General features: G+C 39.8%; 1 protein-coding gene across 1 annotated transcript in view; it reads left to right on the forward strand.

Moving 5' to 3' along the window:
- Nucleotides 1–16021, forward strand: part of DDX17 (DEAD-box helicase 17) — a 21033-nt gene continuing 5012 nt past the window's right edge. The window contains exons 1-12 of the mRNA XM_038551570.1: nucleotides 1–141; nucleotides 480–772; nucleotides 5608–5758; nucleotides 6413–6512; nucleotides 7108–7241; nucleotides 7896–7961; nucleotides 9276–9417; nucleotides 10150–10310; nucleotides 10398–10570; nucleotides 10915–11025; nucleotides 11277–11338; nucleotides 12702–12761. Coding sequence (XP_038407498.1) covers nucleotides 1–141; nucleotides 480–772; nucleotides 5608–5758; nucleotides 6413–6512; nucleotides 7108–7241; nucleotides 7896–7961; nucleotides 9276–9417; nucleotides 10150–10310; nucleotides 10398–10570; nucleotides 10915–11025; nucleotides 11277–11338; nucleotides 12702–12761 — 1594 coding nt within the window. The remainder of the gene's footprint in view (nucleotides 142–479; nucleotides 773–5607; nucleotides 5759–6412; nucleotides 6513–7107; nucleotides 7242–7895; nucleotides 7962–9275; nucleotides 9418–10149; nucleotides 10311–10397; nucleotides 10571–10914; nucleotides 11026–11276; nucleotides 11339–12701; nucleotides 12762–16021) is intronic.

Here is a 16021-nt window from a genome sequence, read left to right on the forward strand (position 1 = left end):
ATGGAGGACGGTTATTGTGTCTGCAAACCAACTTGCACAAGGAGGCCCGTGTTCCGTCCCGCGTTCGGAACCCGGCAAAATCTTCTATTCTCCAAACAGAATGCGTTACGCACACTGCGCATCTTCGCAATAGTGGGCCGGGTAACGACGCAAAGAATGTTACGTCGCACCGGAGGCTCTTCCCCTCACCCCACCCCACGTTCTAGTTCAGGTGGCGCGAGCACTCTACGCCCGCTTCGTACTTTATTTTTCTTCTACGGACTGCAACATGTGCCGGTCTGCGCAACTGACGTAAATGGCTTCCAAGAATGCCCTTAGTACTCCGCCAAGCCCTCGGGCTATTCCAAGACGCTGTTTACGTATCGTCTCCGACGTACGTAGCGTTAAGCTGGAGCAGTCTCAGCGCCGGCCGCCATTTTGTGCAGTCGCTGGGAAGGAAGGAGACGCCTAAACCGCGGCACTGCCGGGTTTGAGCGTAGCCAAACCTACCCACAGTTTTTATAACCCCGATTCTCTGTGTTTTGCTCCCGTCTCCGACGAGAGAGGCGGCGACGGTGGCGTCTGCGACGGGAGACAGCGCGTCGGAGCGAGAGAGCGCCGCGCCTGCCGCCGCCCCAACAGCGGAGGCGCCGCCGCCATCGGTCGTCACCAGACCGGAGCCGCAGGCCCTCCCGAGCCCGGCCATCCGTGCCCCGCTCCCAGATCTCTATCCGTTTGGGACCATGCGCGGAGGCGGCTTTGGGGACCGGGACCGGGATCGTGACCGTGGAGGGTAAGGGGGGAGGGGGAGAGGGAAGGCCTCGCGTGTGCGTGGGCCGGGGGGAGGGGGAAGGTTGTTTCCTGAGGAGACCGCAGCCTGCCGCCGAGCGGGAGACCTGGAGCGGACTGCAGGCCTGGGAGCGACGCCCCCGACTCCGGGAGGCGAGGCGACCTGGGACATAATAGCGGTTTGGTGTGCGGGCCTGCGGGTGGGCCTGCGCCCCGGGATCACGGGAGACCCGGCGTGGGGGGGCGGCCTGGCGACGCCCCAGCCCCTCCTTTCGGACCGCAGTCGTGGCGGGGAGCCGGAGCGGCGGCCCGAGCGCCGCAGACCCAGCCTGGCCTCGCCTCGCCGCCCGGCTGCCGGGCCCGGCCGATTTGGGCAAGTCATTTGATCTCTCCAGGCCTCAGCGCTCATCTGTAAAACACGGATGTTCTTGCTGAGAAGAGGAGGAGGTCTCCGAGTTCGGCCTGGGAAAATCTTGACGCCAAATGGCTTCCCTTATCTTATCTGTCGCCAGAGATAACTGCTAAAGGAACTGGAAATCGAGTTGGAAACTAGACGCCAAATGGCTGATTTCTAGTTTTAAATGTATCTTAAAATCCCCTTTAGTGGTATTTCAGATAATTCGAAGGAAGCACTTTGGACAGTAAAGCAGTGGAATTGTTTGCCATCTAAATGATCTTATTTGAGGAGGGGAGGGAGGGTTTTTTGTGGGTTTTTTTGTTTGTTTTTTTTTTGGTTACTGTAGGGTTCCCTCCCACCCTGTGTTCTGTTCTTCTCCAGTTGGACTGGAGTATTAGTTGCTCGGCCTGGTTAGAAAGTTTCGATGCGATAATGCCACGGCTGAAAGTTAACAAGATTAAAGTTCTTCCCAGATACTGAGATTCAGATCTTAACATAAGTTAAAGGGAAAAGTTGCCTAAGAGATGCGAATGTTCGTGCTGTTAACTTTTTGTAATAAAGGTCTTATCTCTGGATAAATAATAATGGAACGCCAGTTATTAATATATATACATATGTGACCTTGGGCAAGATCCTGGACCTTTTTGTGAGCCTATTTTCTCAACTGAAGATGGGCATAATAATTGCCTTTACTTTGCATTGTTTTCGGGAATTGAGATCTATGTAAAATTGTGTCTTTGTGATAGGTGTTCTGTTGATATTTTCTCCAAACATTTTTGTCTTTTGCGGTTCAAATACAGAAGTCCCAGACCTCTAGTCATAAGCACCTCAATTCACTTGAATTGCCGAATAAAAAGGATTATTTTGTTTATACCTTGTTAGAAAAGAAAATATTTGATCTTAGTGTTAAATTTGGAGGGCTAGAAGTGGAATGTTTGCTTAGAGTTTCACAGTATAGCTCAATTTAGAAGTGAATTTCAGTGCAACCACTTGAGACAAAGAATTTTTGACATTACCTAGTAGAAAATGACCCAATAATTCCTTTCTTAAGCTTTGTACCCTAGACACAAGCCTAGAGAAATCATTGTACGTGTTCCCCAGCATTCATGTACAAAAAATGTTCATACCAGCACTGTTCATGAAAATATTGGGAACCACTCTTCTGTCTAGATAAAGGGTGGGTATTCATTACAGTAGAATGTAACACAACCGTGGAAGAAAAAAAAAAAAAACTTGCATCAAAATGGATGACCAGCAAACATTGAAAAAGCAAGTTGTGGTAAAAGGATACGTATATGACCGGACTCCAAAAAGCAAAAATCAAGATGGTAGTTGTAGTGGGTTTGTAAACTTGAAATAGGCACAGAGGGCTACCAAGGTACTGATCATGTTCTGTTTCTTTACCATACCATAGGTGTTTGGTTTAATACTTAATTTCACCATATACATGTTTTAACAAATTATTTGAAAAGAAGAAAAAGTAAATTACTGATCCATATTTCTACCCCATATTGACTATCAGATGACATTTTTTTTAAAGCTTTAAACTTTTCACACAAAATGGCACTTTTTCATGATGTTTGTGTCCTAATTCTACATTTACCATGAAATTGCATTTATGATTTTGAGTTACTATATTCTTAACAATTACAGAGCCGAAATAGATTATTTTGAAGAGAATAAAAGTGAGGTTAGTGTATATGTGTACATGTAAAATCCAAAAGTGATGTGCCTTGTACATTTAAACTAGCATGATATTGCACATTAATATAAATCTTCAGAGTTGTGTTTATTGCAAAGCAAAATTAAACTTAATGAGTGTAAGTATAGTATGCTAGGGATTAGGTTATGTGCATCTTTGAAGGATGGCAAGAATGCTCAAAAATTCTACAAGAGTAGGAAAAAAGGCTATCTTGAGTTTTGAGGTAAGCTTTAATTATAAAGGTGGAAGACAGCATATTTTTAAAGAATTAGGTGTTTCAAATTATATGTGTAGTGTAGAATGGTATGTCTTAGATAAATAGTCAAGGCCATAGGGAGATAGGAAAAAACCTCTCCTTTTGAATAAGTCTCAAAAGGAATGTTAATTTCCAAAGTTCTGTTTTCTTGTAGATCATTAGCTTAAGGTCTGGGTAGCATTGGAATGCAGCAGCAGCATTCGAACAACATCTAGAAACCACATAAATTAGTATGAACTGGGCTGACAAACTCTAAAAATTGACTTTACAATTCTTTGTAAGCCTGACAATCTAAAGACTTGGCTGATCTCTATAGATATGTGTTAGTTGCTTCATTTATAAGGAGGGATGTTGATGCAGGTGGTCTTTGTTCAGTATTGAGGTTTGGGCCTGATATCATTGATGCTATCATGTGTGTGTATATCTTTTGATTCCTGGTTTCTCATAACAAGTAGTATAAATGGAATCCACCAAGTTCTGCCCTTTGAGTATAGATACTCAGTAGTCCCAAGAAAATTTTCCACTATCAGTCTTTGTATGTTTGTATTTAGAGAAATGTCTAGCTGGGTAAGTAAGTTTTAGGAACACTTTGAATTCCAGGAAATTGAGGCCCTTTGAAATATTACAGCTACTGCCTGTCGATTATAAAGTGGAACCATCTGCAAGATGATGATATGAGTGGGTTAGAGTGGGAAAAGGAAGTTAAATTGAAATTCACAGTGTGTTCAGGAGTAAGGAAACGGAATGAAAACATCGTGTAAGTGTATACTATTTGTATACAAAGCAATGCCCCACACTTTGCTAGGTTGAAATACAGAAATGAAAACCATCTTCATGTTTTAGGAAAAGTAAGATGTTACAAGTTCGCCTAGTGGAAGATAGGCTTTAAATCTGTTTTGAATTTTTAAAACCTAATTAATACAAGAGGTGCCTGGCAGACTCCATTGGAGCATGTGACTCGATCTTGGGGTGGTGAGTTTGAACCCTATGTTGGATTTAGATTAATAAAAAGAATAAACTTAGAATAAGTAAAACCTTGAAGATTTCCTTTTTTTTTTTTTTTTTTTTTTTTTTTTTTGGTAAATTTGTAGTCACATTAATAGTACTATTTTCCCTGGGAACAAAAAGAAAGTAAAGGTGGAGATAAAAAGGAAGGACAGGTCATAAATCAGTTCTGGCTATTCATTAGCCTAAACTAAATGTGAAGAGTAGCCTGCTAGTCTTGGGGAGGGGGTCTAGTAGTTTTCCTTAAATTAGCAGACAATAGGAGTGCTTATCACAATTAGTGATAAAGAGTTTTAAAGAAACTTCCTGTATGGGACAGCTTGGCTTGAAGTATATTCTTTCCCTGCCCACAATGTTGCCTTTAATTTAAACATAAACTAATGCCTTCCCTTGCCTACCTGTCTGAATGTTAAGTAAGAATATTCGATTTGATATCTCCAGTACCTGGTACAGTAACTATTTGTTGAATGAATACAGTTATGCTAACTTGTACTGAGTGCTTACTATGCCAGATACTTTTTTTCTTTAAGATTTTTTATTCATTTATTCATGAGAGACACAGAGAGAGGCAGAGACACAGGCAGAGGGAGAAGCAGGCTCCATGCAGGGAGCCCGACATGGGACTTGATCCCGGGACCCCAGGATCACACCCTGGGCCAAAGGCAGGCGCCAAACCACTGAGCCACCCAGGGATCCCCCAGATACTTTTTTTTTTTTTTTTTAAGATTTTATTTATTCATGAAAGATACACAGAGAGAGGCAGAGAAGCAGGCACCTCACAGGGAGCCCGATGTGGGACTCGATCCCTGGACTCTGGGATCACGCTGTGGTAATCAGATGCTCAGTGCCACCCTGGCACCCCTGCCAGATACTTTTTTGAGCACTTTATATTAGTCACTTCAGGGATCCCTGGGTGGCGCAGCGGTTTAGCGCCTGCCTTTGGCCCAGGGCGCGATCCTGGGGACCCGAGATTGAATCCCACGTCAGGCTCCCGGTGCATGGAGCCTGCGTCTCCCTCTGCCTATGTCTCTGCCTCTCTCTCTCTCTCTCTCTCTCTCTCTGTGACTATCATAAATAAATAAAAATTTAAAAAAAAGATTTTATTAGTCACTTCATTTTCACAACAATCTCTGAAATAAGTGGTTGTGTTGTTTCTACTTTACAGAGGAAACTGGAGTATAAAGAATTTAAATTGTTCAAATTGTACCATAAGAGGCAGAATCAAAATTCAAACCTTTGCAGTGATTTCTAAACTTAGAGTTGTTAATTTTTTATCTGTTGTAATCATACCTGTAACAATGTTACTGGATTGTGAAGGAAGTTTTACAGACTTTTTCTCCATACTTTTGAGTAAGAATAAAAAAATATTCTTTGGAGGGGGCTTGATAGTATCCTAGGAAGCAGTCTTTTTGCTTGTTCTTATGCCACCCAAGGTATATTGCTTTTAAGATACTAATAAAAAGTTTTTGGTGTTTCTAGATTTGGTGCAAGAGGTGGTGGTGGCCTTCCCCCAAAGAAATTTGGTAATCCTGGGGAGCGTTTACGTAAAAAGAAGTGGGATTTGAGTGAGCTCCCCAAGTTTGAGAAGAATTTTTATGTAGAACATCCAGAAGTGGCAAGACTGACTCCGGTAAGTTTGGGGGATTTACCTTTTTTCTATACGCAGTAATGAACCAAGTTAACATTAGGCAGACTTCACTGCTGTTAGATGTTTATTCTAGTGTAGTAGTTCCCTTAGATTCTTACTAAGACTACTGGTACTTGCATGAGGAAACAGTTTAAATATTTACCTAATCTATTGTTTGGTTCTCGTTTATTGGCTATGCTTCCCAATTTGTCGTATATGAGATTTTAACTATATGAGGTATCTTGTCTTTCACCTACATTAAAACATTGACATAATGTACTTGTTTTTTTAACCTTGTTGTGATTGTTTTGGATTCCACTCATTGAAATGTTCAAAAAAAGATAATGATGGAAAAAGCACTTGGTCCAAGTTCCACTGTTTATCCCTCATCCTAGTTCTGACCCTTGGGCAAATTTCTTTTAATATTTCTAAGTGTCTGTTTTCTCATGGGGAAAATAGAACTCTTCTCACATGCTTCATTAACTCAAAGTTGGGAGGATCTTTGCAAATTAATGAAGTTGAATGTATATGAAAGCAGTATTAGAAGTGTTAGATATTTTCCAGTGTAACTGTATAGTTAATTGTTCATCTTGATTGGAACATAAAGTGTTATATGTTTAGAGTAACTTATTTTTCTTACTTCGTTTTCTTCCATAGTATGAGGTTGATGAACTACGCCGAAAGAAAGAAATTACAGTGAGAGGGGGAGATGTTTGTCCTAAACCTGTGTTTGCCTTCCATCATGCTAACTTCCCACGTAAGTGTTCTTCAGTCCAGGATTGTAATTGTTAATTTTATTGAATGGTAAACATGGATAATGGGTTATTTAAAGGTTTTGATTCAGGCTTAGGATTTTATTGAAAGAGGCAAGTTGAAACCCTTCATAAAGGTAATAATATACTTCTTTAAAAATTTCAAGACTTTTAAGTAAATGCTGTATTGTTGCATAAGAGTTTTTTTATGCTTATGTTTTTTATTTTTAAGCTTTTTTTGAGTTTTTCATCTTCCCCCTAGAAGTTTTGCCTCTACCTTTTAGAAAACCATGAAATTGCTTTCTAGCTGGATATAACTTGGCAAATAATACGTGACCAACAACCATGTGCCCATGCTGTATTAGAGACTTTAGGGCAATAGTTTTTAAGTATTGAAGGGAAGAGTAGATAACTAGGGCAATAGTCCTCTGAGATAGCCAGCAGATCAGAGATTCAGTAACTAAAGAAAAAAACAGCACTTCTCTTGGAGATATGAAGCTGGGTAAATCTTTCCTTTGATGAGCTGAATGGATTTTTTTTAGAATTCTATTGGCTGTGTCCTTGTTTTACCTGAAAGCACTGACATTTGTTCTCTTACAGAATATGTAATGGATGTGTTGATGGATCAACACTTTACAGAACCAACTCCGATTCAGTGCCAGGGATTTCCTTTGGCTCTCAGTGGTCGAGATATGGTGGGCATTGCTCAGACTGGCTCTGGGAAGACTCTGGCGGTATGTACCGGCAAGGGAATGTTAACATTATGGTAACTTATTTTGCAGATTATCCCATTAATTTTTTTTTTTTTAAGATTTTATTTATTCATGAGAGAGAGTGAGGCAGACACACAGGCAGAGGGAGAAGCAAGCTTCCTGCAGGAACCTGATGTGGGTCTCTGATCCCAGGACCCCAGGATCATGACCTGAGCCCAAGGCTCAACTGCTGAGTCACCATTCATTCTTTAAAAATTCTAATTCAGCAGCTCCTGGGTGGCTCAGTCAGTTAAGTGTCTGCCTTTAGCTCAGGTCATGATCTCAGGGTCCTGGGATCAAGCTCCACATCAGGCTTGCTGCTCAGTGGGGAGCCTCCTTCTCCCTCGGCCCCTCCCCCTTCCATTCATGCTTTCTTGCTCACTCTCCCCCTCTCTCTCAAAATAAGTAAATAAAATATTTTTTAAAAATTCTAATTCAGATAGTGTAGGTAGTTTCAGCTTTCTTAGGTATGGGGAATGTGTGAGTACGTTGTGTTCAAATTTACATTGCACATACGTGTAACAGTTGAGAGTTCTGTTTTCATTTTTGTGGTTAGGCATTATCAATTAACTATGGTAACTTAAAATAATGGCTTACTTTTGGAATAAGACTGTCATTGTTTTCCCCCCTCCCTAGTATTTGCTGCCTGCAATTGTTCATATTAACCACCAGCCCTACTTGGAAAGAGGAGATGGCCCAATTGTAAGTGTATTTATAATTCTAAAAATAATCACAGTTTAATGGTAACTGTGTTTCAGGCATTGTGCTTTACATGTGTTTTAGATTTTATTCTCAAACCCACCCTCTTTTTCTGGAAGTGATGTCTCCATCTTACTGATAAATTTTGACACAGTGCTATTAAATGATTAGTCCACAAAGTCATAATAGCTGTTAAATGGCTGAGTTTGATTTTGAATAGTCTTACTCTTTTTTTTTTTTTTAAATAGTCTTACTCTTAACTGCTATGTGTGCTGCCTTCATCTATAGGCATTTACTCTGCAGTAAAGTCAGAATTCTTAATTATTCAATGATGGTGTGAGGGATAAGGAAGTATGAAAATGATATCCCTGCCATTTGTATGTAAGTCACATTTAGGATATGTATTCTTTGTGGTTAAGTAATACTTTTAAAATTTTTATAGGGCAGTATGATTTTCTGGTTTATTTTCACTTTTGCTATTTCCTGTAAAATGTGTGGAGTGGTTATCAAACATTTTTAATACATTCTTACCTGTTTTTTAAAAATTGAGGGGTGCCTGACTGCCTCAGTCAGTAGAATATGCAGCTCTTGATCTTGGGCTGTGAGTTGGGAGCCCCACGTTGGGTGTAGAGATTACTTTTAAAAAAATCTTTAAAAAAAATAATCGAGCTTGCAGCTTGGATTTGATAAGTCTTTACAAATAGGTACATTATTACTGTCTCAAAATAGTCACAAAAAACTTTGCACACATAACTTTGCAATGTGTGATATATTCCACATTGCTAGTTGAATTAGCTAATTGAATTAGTAATATTTCATGGATCTACACAGAACAGGATCTGTTGTTAATATTGTATATAATAACCTATTTCAACGAGTCTTCTAATTTTGTATTGTTTTGATTATAAGTCACTGTTTTTAACCTAATGTGTCTGGCTGAAAGCTTACACTAGAAGTCAGAAAAATGTCTACTTTGCTCTTTCCTTATTCATCTAGTTTTCTACTAATATTTAATTTAATTAATTTAATCGTTGGCTAATGTCACTTGTTCATTTTGTGAGAGTTGTTTACCTAGTTAAAACTAGGTAATACAATCTGTAAATCCACTTAAAAAGCACAAACTATAATGAATCCTATATCAAAAGTAAACCATCATTTCACATGCTAAATGTTTTCTATCACACTCCCATATGCTGTCTTAAACTGTCTTCCCCTACCCCCTCACATAATTTTTAAAGTACCAGATTAGACAATACAAAAAGAATTTAAATGACCTTTTTAATTTGATGGTGACTTAAACACGTGTGTTTGTTTCAGTGTCTAGTTCTGGCTCCTACCAGAGAGCTTGCCCAGCAAGTACAGCAGGTGGCTGATGACTATGGCAAATGTTCTAGATTGAAGAGTACTTGCATTTATGGAGGTGCTCCCAAAGGTCCCCAAATTCGAGACTTGGAGAGAGGTAATTTAAAATATATATATATCATGTAAGAATTAACAATTTTTCTCATCTTACCAATTTTTATGAATGAAGTTGGAGAGGAAAATAGTGGATTATTTTTGGAAAAAATCCGTAATTCAGCAGCTTAAAAATTCCCAGGTACAGTTAAACTGCTAATAAGGGAAAAGTTTTTACAGAGACCAACTTTGTGGAGATTTGATGATTATAAATAAATCTCTATATCTTGCTTTCCCAAGTATTGTGTTAAAATTTAACTAGTGTGCGGTGCCTGGGTGGCTCAGTCTATTAAGCATCTGCCTTCAGCTCAGGTCATGATCCCAGGATCCTGGGATGGAGCCCCACTTCTGGCTTCCTGCTTAGCAGGACGCCTGCTTTTCCCCTCTCTCTCTGCTTGTGCACATGCTTTGTCTCTCTCAAATAACTAAAATCTTTTTTTTTTTTTAATTTATTTTAAAAGATTTTGTTTATTTACTCATGAGAGACAGAGAGAGAGGCAGAGACACAGGCAGAGGGAAAAGCAGGCTCCAGGTCTCCAGGATCAGACCCCGGGCCAAAGGCGACACTAAACCGCTGAGCCACCTGGGCTGCCCAACTGAAATCTTTTTAAAAAATTTTAGTTAGTGCTCTCCAGTATTGAATGCAACCATCAGAGCTGGTGCTTCTTAGTTTGCTGAGGCTTGGACAGTGTATAAGGAATTCTTAGTTGGCTATATCTTTGGTTTTGTTTTACAGGTGTTGAGATCTGTATAGCTACTCCTGGGCGCCTGATAGATTTCCTGGAGTCAGGAAAGACAAATCTTCGCCGTTGTACTTACCTTGTACTGGATGAGGCTGACAGGATGCTTGATATGGGCTTTGAACCTCAGATCCGTAAAATTGTTGACCAAATCAGGGTGTGTAAAACTGATGATACACTGTCTTTATTCCCATTTCCTGTCACAGTTCCTTAGCCTAAAAGAAAGCCTTTCTTCTCCTGGTAGCCTGATAGGCAGACATTGATGTGGAGCGCAACCTGGCCAAAAGAAGTAAGACAGCTTGCAGAGGATTTCCTTCGTGATTACACCCAGATCAACGTGGGCAATCTGGAGTTGAGTGCCAACCACAACATCCTCCAGATTGTGGATGTCTGCATGGAAAGTGAAAAAGACCACAAGTAAGAGGGATTTTACTGTTTTGATAATGCTGTTAAACTTTTCCTGATAATCCTCCCAAAATTAAAGCATTGAAGAAGCCTGAAATTTTTTGAGGGCCAAAAAATGTTAAAAGCATTACTAGCTTACCAGCTATCCATTCTTTATCTCATTCTCCAGAATATTGTAGTTATAAGCGAGGTACTGGATTCTTAGAATTAAATCCCAGTTCAGATAGTTAACAGCTGTATAGAAGATAATGTGAAAAGAGTACTGTAGTTTTGAGGAATTAATATTGTATACATAGCTTTTACATAATGTGTGGGGAGATTTTATCTGAATGCATTTTTGCTGGTCTTGTTTTCAGGTTGATTCAGCTCATGGAGGAAATAATGGCTGAGAAAGAAAATAAGACAATAATATTTGTAGAGACAAAGAGACGCTGTGATGACCTCACTCGAAGGATGCGCAGAGATGGGTGAGTGCAGCACTGAGGTAATTAGCTTCAGGTTTTATATTTATAGTTTAGTAGGAATTTCTAAATTGGTATTATATATATTGTATATTTCATAATGCCCGTCATGCACCTTACTCTTTGGATGGACACAGTCATCTATTCATGTAGCCTAATAAACCTTCACAATTCTGTGTGATAGTTCTTCTTTTTAAAGTTTAGTTTCTCTTTTTTTTTAAAGCTTTCTGAAATATTGGTCATTTTTCTTCTGACAGTTGGCCAGCTATGTGTATCCATGGAGACAAGAGTCAACCTGAAAGAGATTGGGTACTTAATGGTGAGTTAAGAACTAAATATTGTCCATACTCTATTTTAGGGATGGGCAAACTTTCTGTAAAGGATCAAGAAGTAAATATTTTCTGCTTTACAGACGATAACGGTGTATCGTCACAGTCACAGAATTTCTGTCAGTCATTTGGTTCTCATTACGGCAAAAAAGAATGGACATAGGCAATATGTGAAGATCAGCTTGGTTGTATTGCAATAAAATAGTAAAAATAGTATTTCTAGATTTGATGCATAGGCCAGAGTTTGCCTAGCTCTGCTCTAGTTAATTGACTAGTAGGGACATTTTTTAGCATATCTCTACTGTCTTTGAAAGTCACTAATGCTGGCTCTTTACACTTTTTTTGTAATTTAGACTATCTTTTATTTAATAAGGTCTTGTCTTTATAGACTGTTCATCAGCCTAGAGAGTTCCCCAAACCCTATACTTCTGGGATTTTTTTTTTAAAGGTTTATTTGAGAGCAAACGTGCACGTGAGTTAGGGGGGAGAGGGCAAGAGAATCTCAAGCTGACTGCGCTACGCGTGGAGTCCTATGCAGGCTTCATTCATAGTATAGGCCTGATTGATTATTAATTCAATCTCTAGTCCTCTCCCGTTCTCCAAGGGTAGGGCGTAGGGCTGAAAGTTCCAAGCTCATATAATCATGGCTTGGTCTCTGTGATAACCCATCCTGAAGTTCTCCGGGATTCCACCAAGCAATGCCTCAGCACAAAAGACACTCTAATCATTCAGGAAATTCTGAGGGACTTGGGGTCTCTGTGTCAGGAACCAGGCAAGGTCAAAGACTAAGAATAAAAGGCTCTCCTAGCATCTCTGTGTACAAGGGTTTTAGGAACTCACGGCCAGGACCTGGGGGCAAAGACTAATACATATTGCCTGTTACTTCACAGAAGAAAGTAGGGTTTCTCCTTTCATTCCACATCTTTTAAACTTGTTTCCTCTCCTGCTACTTTTGGTTTTATTTCATTAGGAAAGTAAATTTATTTCATTTCACGGTTATGCATAATTTAAGGGGAAAAAATTCTAGCTCGTTTTTTTTTTTTTTTTTTTCTAGCTCGTTTTAATTTTGTTTCAAATTGTTATACAATTTTAATAGTACTTGATTATTAGGGGTAGCTTCTTGTCTGTTGTTCATATGCTAAAGTGAGTATAATAAAGATTTTCATAGAAGTACTATTTCCCTTGAATTTAATCTTTTAAGAACTTGTTATGTTCTGGCACCATTATTTGAAGTTGAACATGGTAGAGTAAAAGGCCAGATAGCTAGGAATGTTTGCATGGTTATTTTATAAAGATAATACTTTATCCTTGATTGGGTAACTTGACTTTTGTGGTACTATGCTTGTTTTACAGAGTTCCGTTCAGGAAAGGCTCCCATCCTCATTGCCACAGATGTAGCCTCCCGTGGGCTAGGTTTGTATAGATAGGTGTCTCTGTCAATGGTATATGTATCTTTTGGTTTAAAGATTTGTTTGTCATTTCAAATTAGAGTTGTATATATGTGTGTTTAGATAAATATTCAAAAGAGAAGAATATAAAGCGTGATTTCCCCCCCCCACAACTGTTTATTTTTTTATTTATTTATTTTTTTTGTGGTTTTCTTTTTTTTTTTTTTTCTTTTTTTTTTCCTTTTATTTTCAAAGTCTCTTCCTGCTCCTGACAAACAGGCTTTGGTCTTCAGCAAGGCCTAGGCATGACTGTTCATTTAGAGGGGACAGGAGACATTCAGTTGAACAGCTCAGCTGCTTCTTGGTTTTATTCTATTTTCTGGCTGTAGAATGAGCCTAATTGAACCTAAGCTATTAGAAACTGGTTTCCACAATTGTTCTTCTCCCTATAGCATCTATTTGTGCTAGATGTGTATGTGAGGTCCAATTCTGTGAATGCTAACATAATGTATTGTTGGGATTTAATAAGTCTATAAGTATGTTATCATTCAGCAATTAAATCTACATTGCCCAATTTTATTTACTGATGTAAAATTATTATGGACACTCAGTTACCCCTCTTCCCACCCGTGTTCCTATTATCGGTGTGCTGTCTTCCAATTTAAGAACTTAATTTGAAGCTCGTGTTCTTTTGGAGTTTTCCACCCATTATAATTTAAGAGTTATATAGAACTATCTTGGGGTACTTTATCCCATTATTCTGAGGTAAACAGGTATAACTCAAAACTTTAAATTAAAAAAAGATGACATTTCTATCAAAATTGACATATTTAATTTCTTGCCTAGTAAGGTGAGAAGTACCATATTCCCTTGTAATACTTAACATAAAGAGGATAAATGTTCAACTGGAATACAAAGGAGTGAAAGCTTTTTATACATTGCACTCATCATTCCCTCCTTCAGAGGTGGTGACCTGCAGCCATGACTGAAAATTGTCTCTGCCCTCTGAGGTCATGTCTGGATCTGTGCGGTTAGAACTCTGGGCCTGTTGGGAGAAGAGGCTGAGGCCTGAAAGCAGTTTACACAAAAGCTTTCAGTAATGGTGGTTTTTAAACAGGCTTGCTATGTGCTGGTAGCTTCTTTGTGCATCTTGCCTAGACAATTAAAAATATTTGTTCCTTTCCCCCTTGCATTTCTAAACCAAATCAATTGGCTACCATTAGAATGACTTAGACTCTTCATCCCACCCCCACTCATGCAAGTGCGGGGAGAGGGAAGGTACCTGAGTCTGTTTCTTGTTACTCAGCATCAGTGCTTGTTTTGGGCCCCTTTGTTTGCTGCCTCATAAAAATCAAAAGGAGGGGGAAAACCCACCAAAATGGCAGAATGCTGACCAAGGTCCTACAAGATCCTGGAAAGTGAAGGCTTCTACCTCACAGACAGGGGTGCAATTTTCAGCTGAGTCACCAGGCCTTTTTTCACTTCCTGTCGAGCGATGGCCTCTTAAATGTTCCCTTCAGGTAAGTTCTTCACTTCCCATAGTTTTATGATAGTCATCCTCAGGAAGCCACTATTCCCTTTCCACTGGGATAGTTTTAATTTTTCCTTTTTTTTTTTTGTTGAAACTACACACTGTGAAACTAAAAAGTATTGAAATTTATTTTGTTTTGTTTTTTAACAGAAGCTTTGATATCAGCTGCAGCTCACTCAGTACATGGCCGAGGCAAATCTACATCGGCCCGAAGCAGCTCTAGATGAGCCTATTGGCTAGTTTCAGTCCCTCCCAGTTAGCGATTGGATATCCAGGCCATGTCATAGGGCTTGTCACTCAAAAAGTTGTTATCCTAGGCAGCTAGCCCAAACATGAACTTTTCAGTTTCTTACCCTGCTACGGCATCTTCTCTAAAGGCAACAAGATAATATTGTGGCAGTGCACAAATAACATCAGGGCAGGCTTGACTGGAGAAAACCAAATTCTGCGCTTGCTCCTATGTGCCCTCAGCCAGCTCTATGTGTATACACACAGGACACCCTTTCTAGTATGAAGAACTGGCACCATGTCTGTCCCTTATTGAACCCCTCCAGAGATACTCCCAAGTCTTAGTTTCTGAACTGCCGACTCCAGTCTTCCATGCTTTCTGCAAGGAAAGCACACAGCTGTGCATTCACTGCAGTCCTTCAACTTGCTCTACTGCTCGTGGTCAGACACCATGGGACTAAGGAGCATTATCCTAGCTCTGAAGATGTGGCTGTGGAGCATAATTTCCCATCCCCCCATCTTCCGTCCATCCTGGCCCCGTACCTTTTTGTTTTTCCTTTGTTGCATCAACGACTCTAGCCGGAGACTCACGCTGCCCCCTGTGATAACTGCCTTCTCGTCTTTCTGGTGTGATTTCAGGACTTTAGGGGTCAGTAAAGACTGAGGAGCCTTTATTGTAATAAGAAACAGACATAATGCCCCTTTCTTCACAGGCCCTTTAACAACAGCTGAATTTTTTTTTTTTTTTAATCATCTCCCCTTTCCCCTGAAATTAATCCAGTCTGGGCAATAGATGCAGTCTGACCCTTTGGATGTAACTTACATTTTTTTATTAATTATTTTTTTCTACAATCACCCCAATTATCCTTGGGGGAGGCGTTGGAGGACCTGAAATTTTTACCCGAACCCAGGTTCTCCGGCGCTTGGCAACCAAATGGGGCTACAGAGAAGCATCTAAGCCAGTTCACAGAGCGAGCGTGTGTGGGGACTTCTCACTGCCACGGACCCTTGATGCATGCTCCCCGCGCTCCAGTGGTCCCGTGTCAGAAGGCGGAGTTTTCGAAAGGAGGCCGCCAAAAATAAAAGGCAAAGAGACGGGATCGGCTGCAGCGGTTTCCCAAAGGAGGAGGGAGTGTGCATCGGTCTGGTAACAAACAGAGAATGTTTTTTAATTATTTATATCACAAAAATCTGTGTTTTATCTAGGATATTTTCTGAATATTCTTTGTAAAATGCAGATTTTTTTCCACAAAACATTAGGATTCTTTGTTATAATAGATTTGTTTGTTTAAGTAGGTAAAAATAAACATTTAGCTGAAAGCATTACACTAACATTTACATACTTTAAGCATTAGGAGGTTATTCAACCCAATTCCCAGCAGTGGATAGAACATTAAAGTGTCTCAAGGTTTCATGGTTTTTCCCACCCTCTTTGGCTATTTAATTTCCCAGGTTATGTAGACCATCTTTGATAATTGAAGCAAGTACTGAGTTGAAATAACCTTGAGTTGAGAAAAAAAAAAAAA

The sequence above is a fragment of the Canis lupus genome, chromosome 10 (assembly GCF_011100685.1).
Source record: "Canis lupus familiaris isolate Mischka breed German Shepherd chromosome 10, alternate assembly UU_Cfam_GSD_1.0, whole genome shotgun sequence".
Classification (NCBI taxonomy): Eukaryota; Metazoa; Chordata; class Mammalia; order Carnivora; family Canidae; genus Canis; species Canis lupus.